The sequence below is a fragment of the Pinus tabuliformis genome, chromosome 6 (assembly GCF_031772625.1).
Source record: "Pinus tabuliformis cultivar Carrire ecotype Pingquan chromosome 6, CPIR1, whole genome shotgun sequence".
Taxonomy (NCBI): Eukaryota; Viridiplantae; Streptophyta; class Pinopsida; order Pinales; family Pinaceae; genus Pinus; species Pinus tabuliformis.
In genome coordinates, this window is record NC_142292.1 from 1,093,053,907 (window position 1) to 1,093,067,991 (window position 14,085).

At 38.2% G+C, this 14,085-nt stretch overlaps 1 protein-coding gene across 1 annotated transcript in view; it reads right to left on the minus strand.

The window, feature by feature from the left end:
• The window catches only part of OWL1 (DNAJ heat shock N-terminal domain-containing protein), a 405,956-nt gene that overhangs the window by 277,347 nt on the left and 114,524 nt on the right, over positions 1-14,085 (minus strand). The window contains exon 5 of the mRNA XM_089425106.1: positions 171-257. Coding sequence (XP_089281232.1) covers positions 171-257 — 87 coding nt within the window. The remainder of the gene's footprint in view (positions 1-170; positions 258-14,085) is intronic.

Here is a 14,085-nt window from a genome sequence, read left to right on the forward strand (position 1 = left end):
CTACATATATGAAGCTAGAAAAACTCCATACCTATTCACAGCATGGACTCTGTATAAAGCAAAACAAACTCTACTAAAACCATCAGTCCAATTTTTAACGCTACCTAACTGTAAGATCATATGTAAACAAAATTCCCAACACAATTTTTAATTGGTAAAGATAATCGAACCTTCAACTCGCCTGCTGCTGAATTCTTTTCGTCTTTTCTTTGCCATCCAACAGCTATTGTTGGATCTGTTCCTAGTACAAGCTGTATCTGTAACCACAAGTAAATGTCCTTTTGTGAGCAAATGTAAAAGGTTCCATAAACGCCATAGAACAGGCTATAGTTGTAGGCCACAGAAAAAGTGAAAAAGATTAGAAAAGTAAGCAACTATGGAATAACCTCAGTTACTTATACTAACCCCTAACCATACTACTGAAAGGTGAGACCTGAACATGCTGACAAGGGGAACAAACTGTAAAGGCAAAGGGCTCCATATATTGAAAAATGCCACCGACAGTTGCTAAGCAGTATAAGACTCAGCAACTAAAGGGCCTTCATATCAATATTTTATAACTCATACTCAGGCTCAGAATCAGTCAAGGGTCAACTTGGACTCCAGCTCAGACTCAGAATGACTCGGACCGATCTGATTTCAATTACTTGGTTTACTAAAAAATAAATAAACATATTTAAATTTCAATAAAAAATATATTCTAAAGACTCCAAACCATTAGAAACAAAACATGCAAAGTCTGCTCATGCATATACGATGTAAGGATGAATCATTGAATATATCAGAAATTTTCAAGATGGCATTAAGTGCAACACATATCAGCAACAAAATACATAATCAATGATGCTCTAAATGGCCTTTAGACTCTAGAGTCTGAAAAACATGCTACAACCATCTCCTGCTACAACATGGTCTTTGACTCTTGTGACCATGGTAAAAGTCCAATTTGCAAACTCAAGTATGCAACATTAACCCTATCTTAAATTCTTAGTATGCAAAGTTCATACTAGTAGAACGCTGAAAGTACAAAACTCAAAAGACAGAACTCTGATCTGTAATTTAATGAGAGAAAAACACGGATAGATTCATCATTTAACTGTTAATAAACGGTATACCTGACTGGGACAGATCACTGCTCTTCAATGCTGCTCCAAAACTCCAAATGCTCAATGATAAAGGTGTGAAACAAATAGAGGGCAAGAGGAGGGGTCCTTTATAGAATTTTGGTAGGGTTTAAGAGTTAGGTTTCTTGTTTTTAAATAATAAAAAAATTAATTTTGCAGGTCGAGTCCGCCATGGTGATGTCCGGTACCTACTCGGCCATGTAGGAATGGTTTTGTACCAAACCAGCCAAGTCAAAGCATGACTCAGCCTGCAAAATTCAATTTTTTTATTAGAAAAATAAAAAATATATCTAAACCCTAGCCTGACATCTGCCCTCCAAACCAAGAAAATGACCAAGTCGGCACAGTTGCCAATCAACTCAGCCAAGTTGACTCAAACCGCGTTTAAAAACACTGCTTCATAGTTTCAGATCTTGTGTAGTTTTATATGGAGTTGTAAATTTTACTAGTAATGATTGGGACAAACCTGTAAATGGTACTTTCAAGTTTCAATTGCATCTACCAATATCCTAATTATTGCAAGTTAAAATAGTTTCCATGCAGATATTAGGTTGCAAACTATAACAATGATGGAAGGAGAAGGAAATGGTGAATAGAAAAGGCTCCAAGAATAGAACAAGTGCCAATAAACATAACATGCCACAATGGCAGTTTAGTTTTTAACATGAGAAAAAAATGTTATTATCTTTTTATACAGAAAAAAGGAAAGTCTTCTGTTTTTTAATAGATACAAGAAAAGCTTATTTGTTAGTCAGGACTGAAAAATGTCATCAGCAAGTTTTTGGGATTGAGCTAACAGACAATCATACACAGATATTAGGTATGAATAAGATTGTAGGGAGCTGTCAGCTCTTTCTTAGTTCCTACTCATTGGAGGTATAATCGCCCCCGTTGTCCGACCACAGGACCTTGATATTCTTCGCAATTTGGTTCTCCACAAGAGCTTTGAACTCTTGAAACTGACTGAAGACCTCATCCTTGGTCTTCAGGAAATTCAAGTCCTCTTGGAATAGTCATCTATGAACGTCACAAAATAACTGCTCCCCAAGATAGACTCCACTGACATAGGACTATAGATGTCGGAAAGCACCAAATCCAACACACCCTTGGACTTGGTCTCACTGCTAGAAAATGTTTCCTTGGCCTGCTTGGAAGTGCACATCCCTTAGACCATCATGCACTTCTATACTGAACTCCAGAAAACCAGTGATTCTCCAGGAACTGTGGTAGATCTCTATAGTGTAGAAGTCCCATCCTCCTATGCCAAATCTCACACAAGTTGTCAATGCTATGTACTGGGGCTTTCACTGGCTATCCTCTTAGCAGATACATATTATTCTCCCTGCTGCCTATGACTTACCTCATGCTAGGATTAGCCCCTTTTAGCCTAACAACGACCTCACCTCCCACAAAACTGACCTTAAGTTCTTTGTTATCCATGTCTGAAACTCAGAGTAATTTTTTTTCCAACCTGTTACCCACCATTTTGTGGGTGATATCCCTAGAAGAAATATTTTTCTCCAAGATGGTCCTCAGTTGAAAGCCAGCAACCCCTTGCAGCCACCAACTAGCTCATTGTGCCATTTCTCCGCCACCTAAGCCAACCATGTGGTCCCTCACCCATCTACCATGATCGTATGTTTGAAGGTGGGCCTCCCGAACCTAAAGGTATGCCTCGTCATTTAGTAATTGAGTATTGTAGTTTTCTTATCATGGACACTTCTGGGCATGGATTAATGGGGGGATTCGGAAAAAAGAATGGGCTAAGTCTGTGCTCTTGTCCTGTAGACCCCTTTTGGATATTAATTGTGGATTCTAGTCCCGTGGGATCTCTTTTACTAACCATTTGGCTTTAGGGATGGTATTTCACAGGAAACCCTGATTTTGGTTGCATGGTCCCGCTCCCTTATCTACATATATTACCCCCTTTCCACTCATTACTACCCCATTCATCATTTCTCCCACCTGGGTCCACATTCCTCCACTGAGTCCACATAGGGTTAGCTTTCCCCTTCCCCTTGCCCACACCTTGGATTAGGCCTGGAATGATGCCCCGGAGGTTGATGCAGCTAAAAAGAAATATAAAAGCATAATTGGCCACATTCAACAAGGAAATGTACTACAAAATGCAAAAGATGGTCGAGACAAACACATTCGGCACGTGGGAAAAAGCCAATACATGAGATCTACCCCATCATCATAGCCATAACCCTGGTTCCTACAGGTTCTATGAGCCTCTTTCATCATATAGGAACCCATGATTGTCCCAACCCTTGGTGGACAATGAACCACCCTACCTTAAAAAGGGGTATTCATTGTTATATCTCACACGTCATGCTCTTACCCCTTGAGCCCTGAGCCGAGCAGTTAATCAAAGAAAAATCATAAGAAGGCAAAAGGCATATAAGGAAGGGTGGAAAAATCAAGGTCGGGGCACCTCATGTACCACAATCGTTCCCTCCTATACATTATAGACCCAAGTGTGGGCTTCCCTTTTATTAGCTACCCTTGTACCCCAACATGTGGCCTAGAGTTGCCCCTTCTCATCCCCTATTTCATTCACCTATTTGTCACATGCTGCCACCTTTTGAAGGATGTACTTGAATATATTATCCCCTTTAGAAGTAAAAAACACATAATAGGATATTTGGTTAACTCCATTTGGAGTAAGGCGACATTGGTACATCCCGAAGCGCATTATGGAAGGGCGGGCCATTATGAAGTCCCCACCTATGGTTCATGCTTGGTAAGCTCATTTACTCAATCTCTAATCACTTGTTGTACTAGAAGGTTAGGGGACACATTAGATCTTATGCAGGATTGCAGATAGTCTCCATCTTGGGTTTGGTTTCCCTATACGAGGTCCTAATCCTCCATAGGGCTACATTGGCACATGTTGAGAACCATGTGCCTCCACAGCAGTAGACAACACTTCAGGGATCCCCGAGGATGGTCAGAGATGTTTGAGATACTCCTATTGGACGAGGAGGATGCACCTGGTTCACCTTTGCCTAGTGAGCCCCACAAATATACCATGCACTTGGTAGCTGACCCAGGACTTGTAGGATGATGTCGCATCCCCTACACCATCATTAGAGCCCTTACAGACGATCTATAGACATCTTCGACTCATTTGGAGACCCATGAGATTATTATTGTACCCCCACACCAATCGGGAGCACCACAGGTTTATTGTTTGGAGAACAAAGGGCAACGCCCAACCCCTTGTCCATCACTTTTGAGGATCCTACTCTTCATTATGGCACCCATGGACCTCATCAAGCCTCTTAGAGGGCTCTATGACATGTAATATTCATCATTTGACCTCTTAAGAGGCATATCTTTCATTTGTGAAATAGTTTGGTGGGTTTGTCACCAAAAGTTAGAATATTAGCACATTCTTTTATTTTTGGGGCTTCCGTAGTCCAAGGAGACTAATTCGAACTCCTCATTAGTGTATAAATACAAGTGAGATGAGTTCATTTTCTCATCGTCACTTTGGATTGGATCTCTTCTCTCTCTGGAGAATTTCGCACTTTTTCTTAGCGCATGAATTGGAGCTTTATGGATGAATTTTGATGTGTGGATTTGGTTTGTCTTATCTTGGAGCTTCTTTATTGTCAAATTGGGGATGGTTGGATATGTTCTATTACATGTAAGTACATGCCTTTAATGCTATTCTTGGTTTACTTTGTCATATACATTGTGTTGTCACACAGAATTTCTAGGCACCGCCACAACGGCTCAAATGGGGGGTTGTCACCCTAATCCTCAATCTCTCTGTTTAAGTTGTCCCCCAATAGCACGCTAAGGGGGTAGTGTTGATTTGGGGTAGCATCGGATGTGCTCTAGCCTCAAAACTTGGTGGAGAGGCTAAGGCACATGATATCTCCAATACCCAAAAATTGTTTGGGCAGATTCCAAATAGTTTGAGAGATATTAAAATTATTAACATTTTTAATGGAGTCCCTAAGTCTAAACTTAGGGAAAATGAAATATTAATGTGTATTAATATAAAACTGTGTTAGAATGGTCCAAAAATCATGGATCAAGCCAGAATTAATCTTAGCCGTTTATTAGGGACTTAATCTCGGCCGTTGAATTGTCAATGAGAAAAGTATAAAAGGAGGCTTGAGGGTCACTTGCAGAACAGACCGAGTTGATCAAGATTTCAATTTTCTGGGGCAGGGTTTGCTGAGGAAGTCGAAAGAGTGATCAGAGTTGCAGCTGAGGGGCAGTGAATACAGAAGCAGAAAGGCAGAGATAGTACTAGGAGGATCAGCGTAGAAGCCGGGAGAGACGGACGCAGAGCCAACCAGAGGTTCACGCAAAGCCAGCCAGGGCTCACGCAAAGCCAACCAGGAGCTGCGCAGTGCCTTAGAGAGCCAGTGTGGGTGACGCAGAGGCTCTAAGATCTGACGCAATGCCTCCAAAGGTTGATGCAAGGCGAGCTAGGGTGACGTTGGGCACACGTTGGGCCAGAAAGGGCTGACGCAATCCCTAGAGGCTGACGTTGGGGTTTTCATGACGCAGATTGGAGCTGGGAGCTGTCGAACTGTTTATCCGGGGTTTTAGTCAGAACATCTGTCTCCCACTGAGAGGTACTACTGCCAAGATTATTCTCTGTTGGCTAAGTCGGTTTTGGCACCCAGATTGTATTCTGAAACTACTTAATAATTAAAACCCTCAGATAGTTGCACCGGTTTTCCCGTATTGGATTTTTCCGGGGACATTGGTCCAAAAACAACGGTGTCACTTGTGTGCTTGTTTTGTTTCCTTCAGTTGATGATCTGTAATGTGTTGAGCATGTACTATTTATTTTCAATATTTACATGGTAAATAACTTGTTGATTAATCAGAACAAGTAGGTAAAAATAAATCAGAAAAGCACATGAAGGGTTTCTAATAGCTAGACTTAGAAATTCCAACAGGTAGACCCTACAGAAATGGAAAGGAGGAGAACTAGTTGGAAACTAACCAGTTTGGGAGACACAGTCAAGTGACCAAGTACTTGTTTTAGATTCAGCAAGACTTATAGGATTCAATTAGATTTGAATGATTTCATACCAATGCCTTCTGGAGTCAACTATCTTGCAAGGAAATTTAAGACCAAGTAATTGATGAGCAATTGTTGCTTAGATGAATAACTATCTTATATGAAATGCAAATCCTAAAACTAATGTGGGATGGAGGAATCTTGGTTAATTTTAGTTAAATGTTTATCTAAGTTTTAACCCTTCAATCCTTTCTATATTGAGCTTGATTTCATAGTAAGTGGCAGAGAGAAGATAAGGTGAAGCACACTAAGGTGCGATTAACGATACCTCTCCTGAAAATCTAACATACCCAATGCCTTCGGTGCTGCAAAGAGTTGTGGCTCTAACGACTGCAAGGTCACCGTTTTAAGTACTATTAAAACCAGGTTTCTCAAGAAAAGATGGATGAGTACCTATCTTTCTATCGACCAAGCTTATGCTTGGAAGTAAATTTTAATTATGCAAGGTTAACTTAATATGCAAATGTACGAGACGATTAGAAGATGGAGCAAGATGAAGCTAGATTCAAGGATTAGAAGAGCTTATGTTATGATTTATCTCTAAGCTATATGCCAAAGCCTTTAATCATCAAAATAAATATTCACTTCACTAGACAATGGTTGAAAGATAAATTTCTCAGCAATATGCTTAAAATATCACAATATAATGCCCAATTAAATCACAAGCTTATCACTTCAATTTATCTAGATTCTTTCTAATGCAATTATAGCTCAAAGAGAACAAAAACCTCTTCACAATTCTTTAATATCAATGCCAATTATATAGATGCTTAAAAATACTCAGTTTAGGAAACAAAAGATATGCAATTTACCACAATTCCATGAAAGAGTACTTAACAATTACTTGAAAATTTCTCAAAAAAAAAATTAATATGAAATAAATATCCAATAATTCAAGTAATTAAAATTGCGCTTAAAGTTAATTAAACGATGAGCAATCTCATAAAAAGACCTAAGCACTTAAATTCTGAAATTTAATTACCATGAAGAACCATGAAATTCAAATGCTAAACACTTCAAACAATTCTAGATTTAAAATCATTTTCTTAAGTGACCCAAATCCAGAAAATTTTCTTGTTTTCCTATAGTCAAATTTTAGAGATAATTTAAAAAAAAAAAAATGTGCCTTGACTATAGAAGAAATTTAATTTTTTACCCCTCAAAAAATTTTGCTTTTAAGATTTAAAAATCCCAAACCCTTATCACGAAAAACCCCGAAAAGGAACTTTAGATTTAAAAATTTATATTATTCCTTTGGAAAATTTAATGTGACAAAGTTTATGAGTAAAACATTAATGTGGCAAATGTAAAAATCAAAAGGGTTAGTGAATTAAATTTTTAATGGGCCAAAGGCCATATAAAAAAATTTATTCGAGATGTTAGAGCCTTGAAAATTTTATTTGGATTTAATTCTTTTTAAACGCATCAAAGCCACACTAAGAAAAATGAAAATCGCAAAAGCTTGGGAGAGCAATTAAGCCAAAGTCAAATGATGAAAAACAAATAGAAAGGGTGCTAGGGTTTGGAATAAGGTATGCAGGTCAAAGAGTAGCGGAAAGGGTGATCGAACAACAGCGAGGAGGGAGGGATGCACGGGAGAAGGGTTAAATGGGAGTCATGGACAGAGAGAAAGGGGCAGCGCGAATAAGGAGAGGAGACGTAGGAAAGAGGGGAGGACGAGCAGTGAAGAAAGATGGAGGAGCTCAATTTTTTGAATGTAGGTTGAAGGAGAAAGAACGGGCAGCAGCAGAGAAAATCACGCAGACAGAGAAGGAGTCGCTGAGGGAAAAGGGACGAGGGCTGAGGGGAAAAGAAAATGCGGGCTAAGGGAAAGGAGAATTGAGGGTCGTGGGTAAGAAAAAACGCAGCAAGAGAGGGGCAAAAACGCAGGAGAGCGTAGCGATTTTGCAGAGAATGAGGAGAAGGCAGTGAGCTGAGGGAAAATCGCATAGGGGGAGGCCCAAGAATTTGTGAAAACTTCAAAAATTTGCCCATAAATTTATTTTAATGATCTCAGAGAACTTTTATGAACAAACCCGGATTTAGAATTCTTTCCTGTAAACAAATTATTTTTGAGACAACATCTTGCCCTCTAGGGCCTAAATCTGTCTCAGATCTTGAAAAATTTTCCTTGAAAAACCTTTAGATCAACACCGGCAAAACAAACAAAAAATACCCAGTTCCCAAATATACAAAAAAGAATAAAAACTCCAAAAAAACCAAGTTAGAAAACTTCATATCTATACAAAATATTTATAGATCTATGCACAAGAGTTGTGGATCTGTCAGATCTAAGGAGTATGAGTCCAGCTCCGCTCCCAGATCTTAAGATCTAAGGCTCTTACTAGCTAGATCTATAATATTTTCCACAAAATCTTTAAAAGATTTTGATCTTTTTAGAGAGATACTAGCCCAAAACACCTTGCAACAACAACAAAAAAAAAAAAAAAAATCGTTAGATAAATCCTGAAGCTTATATGAGGTAGGCTCTTCAAAAAATATGTGTTGAGAGTTGGCTGGTCCAACCAAGGACTATCCCCAAACGCTCAATGAAAACCTGAGAGATCTTCTACAAACACTACATCAACCATCAAATCAAGTAGAGAAATAGAATAACAATAAAATTTTGAAGAAATAGAGATACCTGCTAATTCAATCAAAATTAAAAATGTTACCCTAGATCCAACAAATTGAATAAAATACCTGTATTCAGATTATTCTAAGAGAGCTATTGATTGATAGTTTTCACATAATATTAAGCAGGTATTAAAACAATGTTACCATAAATTCATGAAGAGGAACACCACCGCAATTTGAAACCCCAAAGACTTTCGCATTTATTCCAGAAAATGGACAAGAGAGCTTGGGAGCTTAGTACACAATTCAGAGATCGGATGGAATAGACTGACACCGACCTCTATTTTATAGATAAATTCTCCAACGACTAGTTGGCTTGATCCCTGTCAAATTAATCTCGATCGTTCATAAAGATTTATTTAACCTTCAATCATCACCATCAAAATTATTTATTTTTTTGAGGAAAAATCGAATTTTTCATTTAATTGACTCTTAATTAATGCAAAATTAATTATTTTGAGTTAATTTCCTCAAAAAATTGACTTTGACTTAACGACCAAGGCCCAAGGGTCCAAAATTTCTTGTTTTTTTCAATATTCCCTTGGTCGGTGACCTCCAAAAATTAATTTCTTTAATCCACAAATTTCAGCTTTGGAAAATTTAATTTTACCTAGGACACAAAATTAATTAAATTTCTGGCTTAGGATTTTAATTTAATTTTGCCAGGAAATTTAATTAATTGACTGATGAGGGGATTAATAATTTTTCCAACCCTCTAATATTTAGCCATGGTGTCTAATTATGAGGGACCATGCACTAAATATTTTTTACATCAAGATATTACAATTTAATACATGAAGAGGGAACATCCGTTCGTTATAAACCCTCAACATTTACCCATTTTTGCTAGACCAAGTGACTTGTAATAAAATAATTTAGCCAATTAGCTAAAATTATTCCCAATTCACTTTTACAAAGACTTGATCTAAAACACTAAGACTCACCTAAGATCTTGACGACAAAATCCACCCTAGCTTTGGGGTGAGGGTGGAGGGAAAAACTCTGCTGATCATTTGTGTCTAGAGAAACAGATGAATCAGTAAGACAAAAAACCTCCTAGAATGGAGATCGTAACCAAAACCATAGCTTTACCTAGGTTGTTACATACAAACACTGTCGCACTGAGATTATTTACATTTTACATATGCAAAATGGGCTGACATATTCAAAAATTGTTCGTTGATAATGAAGTCTGAATGGCACGGACACTCAAACATGATGGATCCATTTTACGAAAAAAGTGGTGTACTGCTATGGGGTCGTTGACACAGAGTGGTAAACACATTGGATTGGGATTTTTGCTATATTTAAGGCTAATTGTTGCATGCATTTACTGCTTAAATTGTGGAATTTTGTCTCTATATAGCATCTCTCAATGTAGGGGCCATGTAATTTGAATGAAATATCCTAGGGGTAATTCTATCAACAAATTCATCTTGATAAGCCATCACCTTTCGCACAACGAAGTATAAAAGCTGCAAGATTGCTTCTCTTTGACCTAGAAGGCTAGCGAAGTAGTCTTGAGGCCTCCTTGACTAAGAACCAAAGGTCCTCATTCATATTTGTCATATGCTCCATTCTCCCAAGACTAAAGCACTGATCTGCCAAGAGGTGGTCACCTAAAATCAATTCATTTTCACCTTTTCCTAGTTCTAGCCAAGTTGGGTCACCTAGGGCATCATTTTCCCGACAAGATAGCCCTCCAAAAAGTTCGATCTCGCAGCCTCTCCTGCGCTGGTGTTTCCTCAAGGTCTCCTCAATTTTGAATCCATTCCAACGATGGAGTCGTGAGAAAATCCAAGCCCTAGCTCTGAGATCAAATTTTTCCCTAATATCACCAAGGCTAGTGCCTCATAGATCAATTCAATTCCTTTAGGTGAATATTATTTTTTTGATCTTTTCCCCCTCCTTGTCTGGGTTAAGAGCATCATTGGTTGCTAAACTCTTACCTCCTAACCTAGGTTGGGTCCACTTGGTCCCATGTGGTCCCATTCCTTCGAAAAGACAATTCTTCAAGAACCATCTAGGATACCAATTTCAATAAGGATTTTTAGGGATTTGGGAAACTATCTCACAAGCCATATTCCCTAAACCTGACCCTGAAATCCTCCTATACTTCTCCTAGAAGACATTGTACCTTGCTTAGAAAGCAAGCAAGCTCTATCGTTCAAACTCTTCTGGAAAGGGATCATTTGGGTCACTCCACATCCACTTAATTATTTATCCTTCATTGGTGACTCCATAATATATCAAGTCTCCTCCTATCAGTGAAAGTCTGTAAATAGTAGGGAACCTTAGTTGAGGTGACAGTGGGCTAAGTCTCCATTTGTTGCCCTTGGTCTAGTATTCGTCCTTTAGGGATCCCCTTTAGGTCCTTTGCTAGTTTGAGCAGTAACACAGCCCAAGTATATACATGACCTCCTTCACTTCCATAAGATTCCCCAAGTCAAGCTGAAATTGTATGTCGCCAATGCCCTCTACTTCATACCTGGTGTTGTCACCAAGCTCCACCTGTAGATATTTGTTCTTCTTTACCATACTAGTGAATATATTATGAGATCCCATCATGGGACAAGATGCTCTATTGTCCACAAACCACACTCCTCTTCTAATGGTGCCAAAAAGGCAGGATAATAGACCAAATTCCTTCTCGAATTTGTCAACCAACTCATCCATTTGTGCAAATGCGGCTCTTACTATCTTCCCCTTGCCTTTCTTCTTGTTTGGACATTGTCCGACAAAATGACTAAACTTGTAACATGCAAAGCACTTGACTTTGCTCATATCTTTTTGCCCTTGTGAAGATACTCCTCCACTCTGGTTTTGCTTAGATTTACCCTTGCCCTTCTTCGCTTGCCCAATAAGAGCAAGGTTCTCCTCATCTTCACTCTTACGCAGTCCACCAGTTATAAATTCCTCCCAAATATCCTTTTGGGTAAAATCATCCCATTATTTTGCTCAATCAAGAAGTTTATCTCTAGTTAGGACACCTGTCAAAAATATAGCCCACTACTTGGTGCACCCTTTCAGTGCTACTTTGACAAGATCCACCTCAACCACCTCTTCCCCAATAGTTGAAAGTCCATCACAGACTTGCCACGGTCTCAGATCTATTCCTCTTGATTCTATTTAGTTTCTTTCTTAGCACCATCTTTCTATTATGGTTGTCACTTTGGTATAGTTTAGTCAAGGTCAACCATATTTGATAGGTTGCATCTTTCTTCGTTATGTAAGGGATAATGTGATCCTTCACACCATCCAAAATGATGCTCTTAACTCTTATATCATTCAACTTATGTTCAACCACTTAGGTAGCATCCTATCGAACCTAAATCACCTGCATTGTAATTTCCCACAAACCATTTGTCTTTAAGACAAGGGTAATTTGCTCCTTCCATGGACTAAAGCTTATGACCCCCTCCAACCTATCTTCATAATTGAAACTTCATGATGTCATATTACCATATCGACTTTAGCAACCAAAACCCTCGCTACAAAATAAAAAAATTGTTGTCGTAAAACCCTTGTGATATTAGATCTCTCCCACAAAGTAACTCTAATACCATGTTAATTTTTCTCATACTTGATATATTTTATTTTACTTCAAGAATTTATTAAAACCCCATAAAATGTTTATCTCAAATATTCTGAATTTGTCGAAAAATAAATACATTGGTATATTAACTTAAAAATGCAGTGGAAATAAAATGAAGAGATTAATCACACCACAATAACAAATTTACACCTAACACAATCTTTCTTCATTAAATTTCGCAAGAAAAAATTGTGTTAGACGCATGAAGAATACATCGAAAAATGTAGTAGCTCAGGCACCTGGAACCTCAACCCCACTAGGAAAATTTTCCACAAAGAATTCGACATTCATAAATCGAACCACCAAAAGCAAATCAACCTTGGAGAATTAACCCGTCTCTCCAGCAAATCAGCCTCCCTTTCTCCTTGTCCCGTACATCCCCTGAGCACTAGAGAAATCAGCCTCCCTGGATAATTTGGCCTCCTCCACAATTTGGCCCTCTTCTTCAGCAACTCAACCTCCCTCTTTTCTCAATTCGAACTCCTTGAATTTCTCTTGAAATTTCCCGCTACACTTCTCCTCACTTATGTTCAATCTAGTAGAGCCCCTCACTCTACAGAAAATAATTGCTTTCTCCCCAATTGTGTTTCTTCACCTCTCCCTTAGGTTTATTTTATAATTTCATTAAGCCAAAAACCCCTAACCCTATTCTCCTAAGTGATCAATAGCTAGGATTAAATGTTGAGCCTTACTTGAGATCAATGATTGAGATTATATCTAAGTCACTTAAATAATTTTATTATAAATCCTTAGAACTTTGGCCTAATTGTCCACAATAATTAATTAGATTAACTATAATAATTTTCCTAACCTAGGAAAGAAATCATAACATTACTTACTCCACCACGCAAGCACCTAAACATGCAATCAAACATCTTAGACATGGTAAGACACCAAGCCCATGTAGAAGACCTTTCAAAGCTACAAACACTTCAACATTATCATGATGTTGGCTTTCATAGTGGCAACAAAAAGGGCTTGCTTAGTCTTTTAGATAACTATTTGTATTTTTTACAAGGCCTTCTTCCTTTATGGTCAAATCCTAGTATAGCTAAACAATCACTTTGATGAAATTTTCCTCTTGCCAATTATCCAACTAAGTGAATTTCTCAACTAATTACAAGAGTTGGAATCTACTCCTATCTAATTTTGCCCTAATGGTGGTGGAGGAGTCCTAGCTTTTGGCAAGTTATTTTTTAAGCTCATCTACTTTGTATCTCTAACAAAAACTTTTCTCTTGTACCTTCTTGTTGAAGCCTCTCAACTCTTCCAACTCTTTCAAGGCTTTTCCCATGGCAACGACTAAAAGGTCTTTGATGAACCTGCGCTGATACCTTATGATACATTAATAATAGTGGCCTATCTATTTCATCAATATAGATCTCTATAGAAATAAATAATGCTCTCTATTGCTAACCACCGACAGGCATAAGAAATAATGGCTCTCTTTCATATTTGGTTGATTTCTCAGTTGCTTGCTTTAGTAGATATACCTCTGTTCAACAGAGGCTTTCCATATCTATTCTCAAGCTACAAGTTCTCTCTACACATCAAATGGAAGATATGCGGTAGCATAAAATCTTGTAGATAGGATGATGAAATTACTCCAAATGTTGTCAGTTAAACCCTCGAATCTTAACTAACCAAGGTGAGAAAAAAATCATTCTTTGAGC